Source organism: Artemia sp. Qi Xiang Cuo, chromosome 18, assembly GCF_049724085.1.
Source record: "Artemia sp. Qi Xiang Cuo chromosome 18, ASM4972408v1, whole genome shotgun sequence".
Lineage (NCBI taxonomy): Eukaryota > Metazoa > Arthropoda > Branchiopoda > Anostraca > Artemiidae > Artemia > Artemia sp. Qi Xiang Cuo.
In genome coordinates, this window is record NC_142811.1 from 23,404,420 (window position 1) to 23,419,979 (window position 15,560).

General features: G+C 33.8%; 1 protein-coding gene across 1 annotated transcript in view; it reads left to right on the forward strand.

Moving 5' to 3' along the window:
- Positions 1-580: 580 nt before the first annotated feature.
- Mtl (Rac family small GTPase Mtl) overlaps positions 581-15,560 on the forward strand; it is a 35,437-nt gene continuing 20,457 nt past the window's right edge. Inside the window, exons 1-2 of the mRNA XM_089104297.1 lie at positions 581-642; positions 7,641-7,765. Of these exons, the coding sequence (XP_088960423.1) occupies positions 7,650-7,765 (116 nt within the window). The 5' untranslated portion in view covers positions 581-642; positions 7,641-7,649. The remainder of the gene's footprint in view (positions 643-7,640; positions 7,766-15,560) is intronic.

A 15,560-nucleotide genomic window follows, 5' to 3' on the forward strand; every position in this document is an offset into this window, starting at 1 on the left:
TTTCACTATGGAATTTGATTTGGGATCTGGGGGGACGTTTTTTTTGGAGGACTTCTGAACATTGCCTATTGGAAAAAGCTTTAAACACAAATATAAAACTAAAATAAGAAGGGAAAATAGATTATATCAAACCGTCTGCACTATACTATGGGAAGGATAAACACCACAGTATAGCCCTGAGGATAACTTGAGCAGGATAGGTTTGGTACAACTACTGGTTAGAAGCGATAATAATCAAGAAAATATATTTCGATTTTTTGTACGGTTGCTGTTGTTGATTGATGCATCAGACATTACCAAAGTGACAATTTACATCTGACAGACATTACCTCTGGCTGACTATTATTTGTATCCCTATTTTTTTGTGATGATGATGATGAAAATCAGCGCTGATTTTGTAAATCGGTGCCGAAAACTAGAAAAATTTTCAAGCTCAAATAGACACCGATTTCTTTTAAAATTGGCGCTGATTTGGAAATCAGTTCCAGAAATCAGCTACGTGTGTCCAGCCCTTAAAAGCAAATCTCGCCACTCCTACTGTATGAAGAAAAGAAGAAAACGTTTTACATGGTGCAGGCTTATGTTCTGTAGTTGAACTAGAAATAAACAAAACTCTCCTCCTTGTTATAATTTGTTCATAAGGTTTTCCATGTATAACTTCTATTCAGAGCGTTTTGTATCCCAGAAAGTTGTTAAGATAGTTAAATAGCCGAATGGAAACCCAAGTTAGACCACAGGAAGGCAGTTATAGGCCTACAGACTAAAGTATGTCCCAAGAAGGTATTTTGAAATACCTACCTCCACTCCCTCTCTCTCTAGAGGGCAATGACCTTTAAAAAAATCCTGTAATAAAAGTGAAACCATGCAAAAGTTCTGTTTAAATGAAGTACAACAAAGCTGTTTTCAGCTTCACAACTTTGCTTAATCTCAATTTGTGAGGTTTCAGAGATCTGCAAATACATTTCATAAACTTAGAAAAAAACCCATTGATATGGCTTAAAATTTTACTCAAATAACAGGAATTGCATTTACAGAAACAAAACCAGAGAGAAAGAAACTGGTAAAGTTCTACGAAATCATATTTTTGAGTTAGGACAAAAGTGAATACACCATTCAATGCCTTTTGGTCAATATCTACAAAATCATATTATTGAGTTAGGACCCAAAAGTGAATACACCATTCGATACCTTTTTTTATGCTGATTACAAATATAATAAGCATTTCTATCTGAATTTAATTCCCGCCCCCCCCCCTGTATCTGTCACTTCAGATTTCGGGAAGTTATAGCAGATCGAGGGGGGGGGGGCTGAAATTCATTACCAATATAAATGCTCATTATATTAATAATAAGCATAAAAAAAGGCATTAAATGGTGCATTCACTTTATTCCTAACTCAATAATATGATTTTGTAGATATTGACCTGCCTTTTTTTATGCTGATTACAAATATAATAATGATTTCTATTGGAAATGAATTTTAGCCCCCCCCCCCCCTATAAGAGCCGAGTAAGGGTTTGGCTTGGTATAGTCGATATTGGGGGGGGGCTGAAATTCATTTCCGATAGAAATGCTTATTATATTTGTAATCAGCATAAAAAAGGCATCAAATGGTGTATTCACTTTATTCCTAACTCAATAATATGATTTTGTAGAACTTTACCAAGAAACTAATAGGCTAGCTGAAATTTAAGGTAAAATGTTGCTTTGTAAAAATTTCAAAAGTTATAGACCTGTCAAATAGGCACATTTCTAAGACTTAAAAATCAGAAGAGGGTTTATATACAAGCTTGGCAATACCTTCCCAGAGTGTTTTTGACCCTGAATTCTTTACTGAAAGATTCATTTTTCTTACCTAACCCCTTTCTAAGATAGCAAAAAGTAGCTAAACTAGAATGTTACTGTATAGGCTAAAAGTTGAGAAGTACTTAAAAAAGAGACAAAATTCTAATTAAATCTACATAAATAACAGACTCAAAACAATTAGGCTAGGCCTATAATAAATCACAAGAAGTAGGACTAAAATGATGGATATGTAAATTTCATTTTTTCAAAAAGAGGGAAAAGATTCCAGTAAAGGTCTTGTAAATACCTTCCCCACAGATATATCCTCTAGACAATTCAATTGCAGTGAAAATTTGCCCAGGGCAATTACTCTTAACAATTCCACATGTAAATTTGAGATGGAAAAGAGAAAGCAAGAAATATAAAAAGAATTTTGTATAGGAATTCTGGCAAATTCCCCCAGTGTATAATTTCCTTTGACAAGTTCATCCCCTGGAAACTTCACTCCCCATGGAAAGTTCCCTTGTACAAAATTGCCCAGTAGAATTTTTTTTTCTTCCCACCCTAAATTGTATGCATGCTTCCCAATAACAAATACCTATGCATAAACAATGGACAATTTTTTATAACCTTAAAGACTTCCCCTGAGGCGGGGGGGGGGGGGTCATGTTATAATCAAAGGCATAGTTATTGGGCCTTTCAAAAATGATGAACGAAATGGCTATGTCAAAATTTTAATTGGATGATCTTTTGGGGGAAAGGGGGTAGGGGAGGGGGCCTAGTTGCCCTCCATTCTTTTTGGTCACTTAATAAGGGCACTAGAACTTTTGAATGAGTCCTCTTACTATGTTCTAGTTCTGACAATTACAATGTTCTGACAACTGGATTAATACAATCACCTTGGGGGAAAAAAAACAAATAAACATCCATCAATGATTTTTCTTCTGCAGATTGAAGCTTGAAACCTCTACAACAGGGTTCTCTGATATGTTGAATCTGTATGTGTGATTTTCATTTAGAATCTTTGACTTTTAGGGGGTTTTTTCCCCTTTTTGTTGAAAATAGGCACATTCTCTCAGACTTGTAATCTTTAATGGGTAAGACTAAACTTAATGAAACTTATATATTTGGAATCAGCATAAAAATCCAATTCTTTTGATATGTCTATTAATGTCAAAATTCCGTTTTTTAGAGTTTTGGTTGCTATTGAGCAGTGTTGATCCTTGCTTATAGTTTGTTACTGCAAACTGTTTGAAAGATTACTAGAATCTGTTTTTTTTTTTTGTGTGTTTTTTTTAACAGTTCTCCAAAGCAACTGTAGGTCATTATCAGCTTTTTCTAACCAATTTGTATTAATTTATCTTTATGCTGTAATAGCACTCTGAAAAGCCACTTTAATAGCTTTTATCTCATGGTAAGCAGAGAAACATTATATAAAAATAATTTATAAATGTAGGTAAGAATGAAAGCAAACATGATAATGGTTAATGAAGTTAAATTCTATTTTAGAGGCTTTTTGCTATATTTGTAAGTAGTTGAGTTGGTAAATTAAACATTTTGAAAAGTAAGACATTACAAAATATATTTTCTGTTCAAATAAGTCTCAAGAAAAGTGATTTGAGCCTCATACCTTTCCTCAATCCCAATTTATAAGATTTTCAAGATCTATAAAATTGTATCTTAAATTTACATAAAAAACTGGCTTAAAATTATACTGCAATACCAGGAACTCTATTTTCAAAAATTAAATCCATTGAAAAAGAGTGAAAACTCAAAATTATAATAAAATATTTTTAGTCAGAATTCAGATAGGTATATAACTAACATGTATACCTGTTATGTATTCAATCTTCTAAGCTCTAGAAATCAGAAAGGGTAAACACAGTACCTTCTCAGGGGATATTTTTGGCCCTGGATTCATTCTTGAAATTCTCATTCACCCCACTCAACTACTTGTCAAAATAATAAGTAGCCCTTAAACTAGAATTCTATCATTAATAAAAACATAATGCGTAGCCTATTATAAAGTAGGAATCTTGTTGTTTGTGTGTTTTATAGTCTTTTGCAAACATATATCCCACAGCTATATACATGACCCTAGGGTGTGTGCATGTGCATTTTTGGATGATAGAATTATTATAGCCTATCTGGAAAGAGCATAAAAAAGACACCAAGTAGTGTGTTCACCTTGTCCCTACCTCTGTTATGCAATCTCATATATATTTACCAGCCACATTTATAGTTTAGGGCAGACATTAGATGGGAAATAAAAAAAATATGGTATTAGATGCTTTATTCAATGCTCTTTTGAAATATTTTATTTGCTGCTGTCACCATTGAATCTTAGCCCATACTCACTTATGGGGCCATAAGAATGCTAAGTCTCTCAATCAGCCTTGCAGGCTATAGTTTCCAAGCAGTTTCCCTATCTGGTTTGCTCTCTGTGCCTTTCCTCACTAGTAGCCTAAGTATTGTTCCCTGAAAAATTCTAGATTAGGGACTTTTTTCAATCTTGGAAATTAGTTGAAAAAGGTGAATTAAACTCAGGAATGAATTCAGACCCTCAATGATCCCTGTGAAGGTATTTTGAAGTACCTATCTTCATCCCTTTCCCCTCCAAAGGGCACCAACCTTTTACAGTCTTTTTATTACAGAAGTGAAACCTTGGGAAATAGATATCATCAGTTGGGTACCAGAAGGACATATCTCCAAACTTATAAATTTTCAGGAGAGCAAAATCACAAGTTTTTTGTTTCCCCTCTGATAACTGAAACAAAAACAGATTGATATGTAAAATCAGTAGATATCCATCCGTTTTTGTTTTGTGGTTATTAGAGGGAAAATAAAAAAGTTGTGAGGTTTTTTCTGTTCCTCTGAAAATTTACAATTATGGAGATCCATCCTTTTGATACCCAACTGATGATATACTGCTTAAAGAAGGGGTAATGCCAGAGGAGAGGGGCTCTCCTGAAGGATAAACGGTAAACAAAAGAGTAGAACTATAAAATTTCAAATTTTATGCTTTTTGTGATGTTCATAGTCATGTGAGATTACTTCTGTGGATTGGTAAAAATTTCATATACTTTAGATTTTGGACATATCACGATTTTGCTGTTACTAGTAGTGTAATCTTTCAAATATGATTGCTGTGTTTCATTTAAATTAAAGTGAAATTATGTTGAAAAATTACTTGAAAGCATGAATGAGAATGAAAAGAAAGATGAAAATGCAATTATTTGAAAATTGCTACCCTTTATAAAGTCATCTCTTTTAATCTTTTAAGAATTACATCCATTTTAATCTTTTGTTTTGTATATAGCCTAGGTCTATATCTGGGACCATTAGGGGATGGTGGTGGTGGTGAATTGTTGCAAATGAAACTTTAAACATCACAAAGAGCATAAAATTAGAACTTCTACAGTTTTGAAGATTTAACAATTTGTTTTTTTTTAATTTAGGGGGGGGGGGCTTGATATTGCTTTAAATCCTGCTGAAATAATAAGAATTGTATTTAAAATACTAGAGCCAATGAAAATGAGATTAAAAACTGAAAATTGAGATAAATATTTTCAGCAAAATCTAGGTAGGTATAGACCTGTCATCTGTCCTTGCAATAACAAAACAATAGAGATAGCAGCTTTATACTTCCTTCTGCTCAAGATTCATTCCAGAATGTTTCATTCCCCTAACTAAGCCACTTTTCAGACAATACAAAGCCCCTTAACTAGAACTTTACCCCACTCCTCTTGAAACAACATACCACTAGAGGTCCTAAAGCATTGCTAGTACCTGCTGTTTTGGCTTTTTTGAAAGCATGCTACATACAGTGCCTAGGCCTATAGCAATCAAAATTAAAGTCAGCATTCAAATGTAGAGAGCACTGACAATTGGTTTTCTTATGTCAATTGGAATCCCATGCTGCAAAGAGGGTTAAGGGAAAGGTTCAGAGGATTGATCCTATGGGGGCAGGTAATTCCCCACATCCTCTTCTGAGATTGGTTTAATGGACCCTTTTGCTCAGAAAGAGTTTCAGCACTAAAATGTATTTTTGGGGTTTGATCCTCTCCCCCCCTCCTCCAACCTTTTAAGAGTTGCTGCTATGTGCAAATCCTTGTTCCATAAGATACCCATCTAACTGAAAGAACATTCATTAAAAAAGATATGCTTTAGGTTAAATATACCAAAATGGTTGGTCAGCAACATTTATGAATAGTGTAATATTCCATTTATTCTTGCATAGAAAACATGCTGTCATTGTCTATTCTCTACTAGCATCAATTTTTGAAAAATTGTTTTGTAGGGGTCATATTTAATTCTTGACTTCAGATTGGTAAAATGCAAAATCCATGCAGGCATCATATATATCTTGCAGGACAAGGATTGAAAATGTATGTTTTAAGAATATCAAATATTGCTTTGAAAGGTGATCTGGAAGAGGCAAGGCTCCATTATCCACCTGCCTGTATTCCCTCTTTTAATTATGCTGCATGACAGTTGTGAGATGGTTTTTTCTTCACATTCTTGCCAAGGAACACTGGGATGCACATTAGTGAATGTATTTACACTAGATGATAAAACTGGTCCCACAAAGAGATTTTATAGTGAGCTGATAGTTTTTGGGCTCTTATATTGGCATATTCCTTTGCAAATCCTCAATAGGTATTATAAAATTACTAGAAAAAATAAAAGTTGTATGCTTATTTTTCTGAATTGTTATGTATTTTGGACTTCTATTAAGAATTGTCTTGACTTACTTACTTAACTTAAGTCCCATCCATCCTTGAAGGTCGTCTTGGGGCCTCTTTCTTTGTAATGGCGTGGATGTACCTTCTGTATGCCTCATGGTCTTCTGCTAGGCGAAGACGGTCCGAAAGGCAGTGAGGTGTGTAGTTTTCTTTCCACCTTTTTGGGGGATGACCATTTGGATGAGAACTGTGAATTTGGCCATCAAAGGTGATTTTTGGGAGACAGGACTGACTCATCTGTTGTATGTGACCAAGCCATTAAAGTTGCTGGAGCTGGATCTTCATGAGAATTGTTTGTTGTATTTTAAGGCGCTAGAGAAGTTTGACATTTGAGATTCTATCAAGGTAAGTGATCCTGGTGATGCAGCAGAGGCACTTAGTTTCAAATGCTGCAAGTTGTCGATTGTCATCCACCTTCAGCATGTTTCACATGAGTAGATTGCAATGGGGATGATCAGGGTATCAAAAGTCGTGTATCAAAGTATTTTTGCTCACAGTTTTTGACTCAAACATGCTTTAGCTGAAGGATTACTCTTACTTTGAAATATTTCATCTCACTTTATAGCATTGGTAAGTGTCTGGAAATACCAACTAATCATTAGTCTGAAAATAACCATGTGAGGCTATACAATGGGTACCTGAAACTGTTCCAAAGAGACAACGTTGGGACATGAAGTGCTAGTAGGTTCCCAATCCTCACAAGAGAGTAAAGGTTGTTTTCTTGTTTGTGGCTGAAAACAAGCATGTATATCTCCTTATAAAGATTGCATACAGTCTGTAGCCTTCACTAAAAGGTGATGAATCTCAATTGTAGTTTTGTAAATATACTCAGTTTTGTTTCATGGCTGTGTCATCAAGTTAAAGCTTCCAGGATTTTGTTTTGTGGGGGGGGGGGGGTAAAGGGACTATGTTTTGTTTTCAGGAGTAGGGGAAGAATGTGCACTATATTTTTTTTTTTGTCTATCATTGACATGTTCCTTGGCTACTTTTGAAATAAACTTATGCTTTTTTAGCATATGGAATAGGGGAAGAATGTGCACTGCAATTTTTGTTATGCCTGTCATTTGTCATGCTCCTTGGGTAGTTTTGAAATAAACATATGCTTTTTTAGGCCAAAAGTATGTCATCTGGAAGACCTATAAAATGTGTAGTTGTTGGTGATGGAACAGTTGGAAAAACGTGCATGCTTATATCATATACTACAGATAGTTTTCCTGGTGAATATGTACCTACAGTGTAAGTAGTTTTGATTTAAGTGAATTATCCAATCAATTATTTAACCAAAACACCATTACAAAAACCCAAAACACCATTAAGCCAATGATTGATTCTGCTAAAGGATAACAAATGAAAAACTGAACAATGTAAAATAAACATGTTTTCAAAAACCTTTGTTGAAATCCTTGATATTTTATCATTTGCTTTTATTTTTTTAGTAGCATAATGGTAAAAGGTGACAAAGTTATATTTTTTTTTAAGTTTTTATATTATTATAGTTATTGCTGATTAGGAATGGCACTTGAGTTTTATCCCAGAAAGGCTAAACTTTACCCACCCTTACGTTCCCAGCCCACCCTTACCTCTTCAGCTCCTCTTCCTTCCCTACTCAACCTACCAGCCATAATAAAATTTAACAAAGTTCCCCCCAAAAAATAATCTTTTAAATTCTTTTTAAATTGAGGTAGGCTACATGTTCTTCTGCTCTAATGTTCAATGGTAGCTCATTCCATACTGATGGACCCAGGTGTTACATTGAAAGTGAAGACCAAGTACTACGACACAACTCAACCACTATATTATCACTTTGCCTAGTTCCATAATTATGCAAATCACTATTTATTTGGTAAAAATTACTAAAAGCATCAGGGGTTAAACCATTCTTACACTGAAACACAAATCCTTCAGCTTGGTAATCTCTTATCTAACAGGCATTAAGGAGCTTCAGGGATTTAAAACAAGCACATGTGTCATGTACATCCTGGACATACCTACCGATTGTTTTAACAGCTTTATTTTGTAGAACTTGCACTCTTCTATAGTTGCATAAGAAGTTACTGCTCCATAGGAGGCAACCGTAAGAGATATATGGATAAACCAACGAATAATATATAGTTAAAAGTATTCTTTGAGGGAGAAAGTGCTGCAGACGTCAAAGTATTCCTACCCCATGGGCAATTTTTGATGAAATTGCGTCACTGTGACACTTCCATACCAACGTAGCGGAGATGATCAACTTGCTCAACTAGATTAAGACATAAAGTTACCTGGCCAGACACATCCAGTGGTGTACCAACTCTACAAAACGTCATTAAAAATGTCTTGCTAACATTTACACACAATAGACTTAATGAAGTGAAAATCTCCAGCCTTTCCAATGCGAGATTTGCTTTTCTCACCAGGTCTTTCACAGATGAGGCAAACACAGTTAAAACAGTATAATCAGCAAACGAGATAAGACATACATCTTTCAAATAAAGACGCATGAGATCAACATAGATGAGGTAAAGTAGGGGGCCTAACACTGATCCCTGTGGTACTCCACACGTCACTGGAAATACTGCTGAACACACATCATTCAATAGTACTTTGAGGGATCTCCCTGTGTGATAACTTTCAAACCACTTTAAGAACTTTCCGCAGACACCTAACGACTCCATCCAACTTAGCAGAGTTTAAAAATCAACTGTATAGAATGCTTTGCAAATACCTATAAATATAGACTAAGGCGTTTCACCTCTGTCCATACCACTGTTGATTGATTCCATAAGTTGTTGCAAAGCGTTTGTTGTCAAGTGCCCTTTGCGAAATCCGAATTGGGTCTCACTCAGCAAACCATTAGCCTGTAGGAAACTATATAGACGTTTATGAACAACTTTTTCTAATAATTTCGAAAACAATAGAAGGATCGAAATTGGTCTCCAACTCTCAATTTCCTTTTTAGGGCCACCTTTATGAAGTGGTGAAGTGGTATCACTTTCGAAACTTTTAGCTGATCAAGGAAAATGCCCTTTTCAAGTGACAGGTTTATAATAAAAAGCAGACACAGTAGAATATAATGCATTATTACCTTTAACACTCGAAGAGATAAGCCGTCCACTCCCGCAGAATTTGATTTCAAAGATTTTATTATTTTAAGTAGCTCATCACTTGTACACGGATCAAAGGTTAATTCAAAACTCTCACCTCTATTATCACATATAATGTATTCTTGAACCTGTTGACATCTTTTTATTACACTATTTTGCACTTTAATATCAATATTGGAGAAAAAATTACCAAATTCATTTGCAATTCCAGACTTATCATCAGAAGCGAACCCTTCAAGTTGTGCTTCATTCCTTCCAATTTCAGCATTCCCATTGGTCACTTCATTTATCAGTTTAATAGCCAATTTCTAACTTGCAATGATTTTTTTCTCCATTAGCTTTCTTATTTGTGCTTTAATGTTAGCAACAAGGTAAAAGTGTCTAATAAAGGTCAGTTAAAGGTCAAAGGTCAAAAGTTGACAAAAGGTCAAGAGTCTAGTACAATTCTGTGTGGATCTAATAAAATGAGGCAAAGCAAATCTTCTAATATGAACAAAGCTAATTCCATGGATTTGTTCAATTTACTAACATTTTCATAAACAAAGATGGCTTCTGACCCATTACCCACCATTGAGTTAGCATTATCTTTTATCTGAGGCAAGAATAATTAAAAATGCTATGTTTTTTATCCTCCGCCTTATCCTCCGCCTAATCCTCTGATTTTGCTTGAACTTGTATTTCTAATCTTTTTCCAAATCACTAAACTAAACTGAAGATTGAAATCTTTATTGCTAAGACTAAAAAAATATGGGAAATAAAGAGACAACTTATTTAGAATTGCGTTTGGGTAGCTTTGCGATTATGAAACTCTTAATTGAAATCAACATTCCAATTTGCTTAAAAGGTACATAAACAGTTAATTTCAGGGTTTGTTTTTTCTCAGTAGCTAGAAATGGAATGTACTTCTTTGTCAAACAAGAACACAAGAAAAATACTTATTAATGTAAACGGGCCATATTAGTTTTTGTATTTCAATAGTTATGCATGTAGGTTATGTGCCGACTAAGGGGATTCAGTTCCCATCCCAGCATCAGTTCCCAGTTGATCAGTTCCCTGCTAAGCATCAACTAAACACGACCCATAGATATGTCTTTTTACATACATTGACCCATAGATATGTCTTTTTACATACATTTTAACATAAAAAATTATTCGTTGTAAAATAGCCTAGTCTTCCAATTTTTCACATTTTGGGAGTTGGGTATTTTACCAAGTAAGTAAACACATTAGGATTGTAATTGACTTTAAAACCACAAAAAATAAAACACATCAAATATTTACGCTATTCACAAAATAAAATTATATAGTTGCATAAGCTGCTGTACTTATTACAGCTTCCAAAAGTTATCCATTTTTTAGCTGATTAAACATCTCTTTGAAACCCAATCTTTTCTTCATTATTGTGGTAATGGTAAGTTCAGACACTGGCTGTGGCGGATCCTTGGGAGGGGCGAGGGCCCCCCCCCCCTAACGTAGTCTAAAGTAGCGTAGTTTACTTAATTAACGCAAGTTTGTGTTAATTAAACTTTATCCTAACGCAAGTTTATCGGATTGACCTATTTTGCGCCCCCCCCCCCCCTACAAAAAAAAACTGGATCCGCCCTTGGACACTAGAACTACTGTCTCCCAACATATAAAAGCTGCTGACTGTTTTTATGTTTATGTAGACTTTTTTTCAATATAATTTTAAAAAAATTCCATCCTCTGCTCATTTCCCAGTGTACTGCAATACCAGGGTATTTAACAATCTTTTCCATAAACTGGAATCCAAAGTTGTTTTTGAACAAGCAATTTTTCCTTATTTAACAGAATTAGCTTCACCATGCTTTTTCCCAAGGAGCCTCCTTTCCAATGTTTAATCCATAGGGAACAAAATAGAACCACAGTTATTTCATAGTTCTTATTATTAAATAAATTATGCATTGACATAGCATATATAAACAAAACTTGTTATGCAACGGAACTAAACTGGTTCAATGATGCTTTCCCTGAAATAGCTAACCTTTCTAATATGGAGGCTTTGTGAGTACAGACCAGACCAAAAAAGATTGCCCAATGAAGTTTCGTGTGTAATATTTTGTGGGGTTTATTTTCTCTCTTGAGAAGCTTTCACAGGGTGTTAGTCATGCACTGACAAACTTTCATGTCAGTACTCTTATGCTGTTATAACCATTTTTTTTAGATTTGGATTAGCTAAACCAGACATTAATCAGTGCTACATTGCTCCTCAAATAAGTAGTAAATGTTTTAACAACAAGAAAAAAAATATTCATAGATTGACATATTTTTTTAGCGCGTGATATTGGTAGGTTATACTCAGCGGTAATTGTAGCACAGATTTTGTAGCAATAGTGGAAGTTCTAATTTAAGCTCTGGATTGGTTGTAATCTTTTTTTATCACTAGAAGGTGACTGATTCTACAAAAAAGGACAAAGTAGCAAATCCAAAAAAATGTAAAATCTGATTTCCATAGAACTTGTAAAGCTTGTAAAAATTAAGGCCATGGCAGGACCAGTAGACTTGAACCCTAAAAAGTTCACTGAAGCAGTTTTTATATTGTTTGGTAAATCAGTTTATGGTTTTGTGCTACTAAATGGCCAAAGTATTCCCATTAGGGCTATTCTTGGCAATGTTTATTTTGTATTCGTTTTTTCTAAGCCATCCTCCATTTACTTTGCTTTGTGATACTGCTGCTACTAAAAAATCAGTGCTGCACCAAGTAGCCTGAGGCCAGCACAGCTATACACGCATCTTGTTCCAATATCCTTTAAATCCTCATTTTTGACGTATCCCCATCCCGTTCGGAGACGACCTGCTTTTGTTTGGCCCCAAATGGATGGTTAAAAAATATAATCTTTGGCAATCAGCTGTTGTGATGGTGTATTTTATGGTATTTGGGGGTTGTAGTCGTAGATGCCTTTATTTTCCCTTTATAGGGGAGATAAACTCTGGCCCTAAGGTAATTAAACTTTGGTAGCGGGCCTTAGGCTATGACCGAACTAATGAGGCGTACCGACTGGGTATGTTCGAGGGCTAAAAGTAGATCGTAGAGAGGTTGTCTAAAACACAATACTTTTATTCAATTTACACATAGTAATTACAGATATATATATATGCTACTGGGACTGGCTGCCCCAAATACACCACAAGTCTCAAAAGCTACAATAATATATAATAAGATACTTAGGCATTTACAAAGATAAGACAAAATTCCAAGGTATTTCTAAAAACAAAGGACCAGAGGTAAGTTCGGCATAAAGTTAGTATCAGATTCCTCCTTCCGATAAAATGTATTTTATACATTTTTATCAATCACACCTTCCCAGGTAATCGCTAGAAAGTGGTAATTTCTGAATTTCCCGTTAAACCGAACTTGGCAGGATATGTTCCTTATCTTAACAAAAAGTGGTATTTCAAAATTTCATATTTACGTCTTATATGTATTTACTAAATTAATAATTAACTAAATTAGAAAGCTTTACCACAATAATCCCCATTCAAAGAAGAATTGTCCCAATTCTCAATATTTTACTTTTAAAACAACTTTATTTCATTTACAGCTATTATGCTGCCATCTTTGGGTCATTATGTGCATCTACCCTCAATGAGTTTCCTTAGGGTCATGTTTCTGGTCCAATATAGGCCATGTTCTTTTTTTTTGTCGAAGGATTTCAATTTAAAATTCATCCTTGTTTCCCTTTTTCTATGTCACGAGGACTGCCAATTACTCGTTTTCCCTCTTCCTTTACATCTTCTGTTTTAACTAGACCCCAAGCGGCTTAAACATAATGTTAGTTGTTTGCTTAAGCTAGATTTCAAGTTACATTAGACAAGTTTATGAATTAGTCAAGTTTAAATTTTATTCCCTTAATAATTTAATTTATTTGTGTGATGCGGTTGATCTTCCGTTTATTTTTCGTTTTAGAATTACCTTGGATAAATTACATATAACATTATTGATTTTTTAATTTTCAAATATTTTTCCAGTACAAAGCATTTTTACATATTTCAATGACATAAGCCATTTGGCTTTGTATAACATTTTCTAGGCTTAAATAAAGTTATGTTTTTATCTCACTTTCTGACAAAATTGTAGTACAGTCTGTTTTACTGCTATAGTTTCCAAATATCAGTTGATCAAGTATGGTTTGGTTTCTATGGTATGAGATGATAGTATCAGGATATTATTGAACTGGCTTTGAAATTTGCTACTTCCCAAAAATGTGTCAAAATTTGATTGAAGGAAAAATGGATCCGAAAAGATGTTATGAAAAATTTGATTTCCAAAAAAAAGTTAATGCAGTATCTAAAATAAATATCCACATTAGTATACATGTAAGTATACAATTTTACATATATTGTAGAAAGAAACACTCAATTTTGTATTTCATCTGAGTTAATTTCGTAACTCAGTTTAATTACTTTTATGTACTTTTCTCTCTTTTCATTACTCCAAAAATAATATCCCGCTTAAATCGAAACATAAGTTTTCTTGCTGGATTATTTTTTTCAAACTTAATACTAAACTGATTATTTCACAATAAAAAATTTTAATACGTTGACTCGAGGTCAAACATTTACATATAACATTAAATCAATAGTTAAAACTTTAAAGTTGATAAAAACATAGTATATATATATAAGCATTGTGTAATAGTTTACATAAGTATTTTTTTTTTTAATTCGCAAAACTAGATAGGATATTTAACTACTGTTTAAAACTTAAAGCATAAAAAAATAATACATCTTGAATGATGTAAACATAAAAAAACACAAATACTCAACATTTAATTCACTATTTTTATAGGATAGTTTAGGTTAAATATATATATAAATATATATATATATATATATATATATATATATATATATATATATATATATATATAAATATATATATATATATATATATTAACCGAAGTTATGCTGATACTTAATTGTTAAAAACAAATAACAATTATAAACCCTAATAATTTATTTAATCACTGCAGTATTTGTTCTTTTACAAGTTTTAATTAAGTCCGTCAAGACTTTTATATGATAAGTCCTAACTGCAATTAAAATATTTACAAAACAAAAGCAACTCCACCAAATAGATTGATGCACTATAACTAATAACTATAATTAGCCTCTATATAAGGGCTTGGTAATATTTCATATAACACAAATTTTCTATTTACATTTATATAATTTTTTTTTTTTTTTTTTTTTTTTTTTTACAATTCTCTGTTTATAAAATTTTTTCGAACTATATTTATAAAAGAATATATTTTCTCAATTAAATTTTTTACAAATATATAACTTTTCCCATATACGACTATAGGGGAACGCGGGGTGGAACGGGTAAGGGGCGGAACGGGGTAGATGGCAAGAAAGGTGCTGCGCCAAGTGGCAATAGCTATAACTACTCCAGCTCGGTACAGCTGAACTGCGGAATCCATGTTTGTTTAGTTTCCTTTCGTTTAATGAGAGAACCAGTTGTCTTCTAGTTATTTGCTGTTGGATTGCAACTTTTATTGATTTTGTAATAAAGGTAAGGTTAACACGCTTCTTTGCATTACATCTGTAGCTAGTCATACTTGTAATACGTTCTATGGGCTTTGTTTTAGTCACCTTATTGTTTCTTTACTTGAAGTTTTTGCGTGGCCATAACCTCCAAATAATAAGGCGTGTTCCTGGGGTGGAACAGGTGGGGCGGAATATCCTTGATCCTTCATCTGTATATCGAGGCCTAGCTATCTTAACTTTTCTTTGCTTATAGCCCGAGATGTTTGGATCAAAGTAAACATTTTTTCAGCTAATTGTTTGATATATGGTCAGTCAAACGAGTACCTAAGACTGTCCTTAGAGACGATTCCTCTGGAAAATATTTAACATATCTTCTTCAGTTTTTCAAAGTGCCCACGTCTCAGAACTATACTTGACCACTGTCATTACTCTGGCCT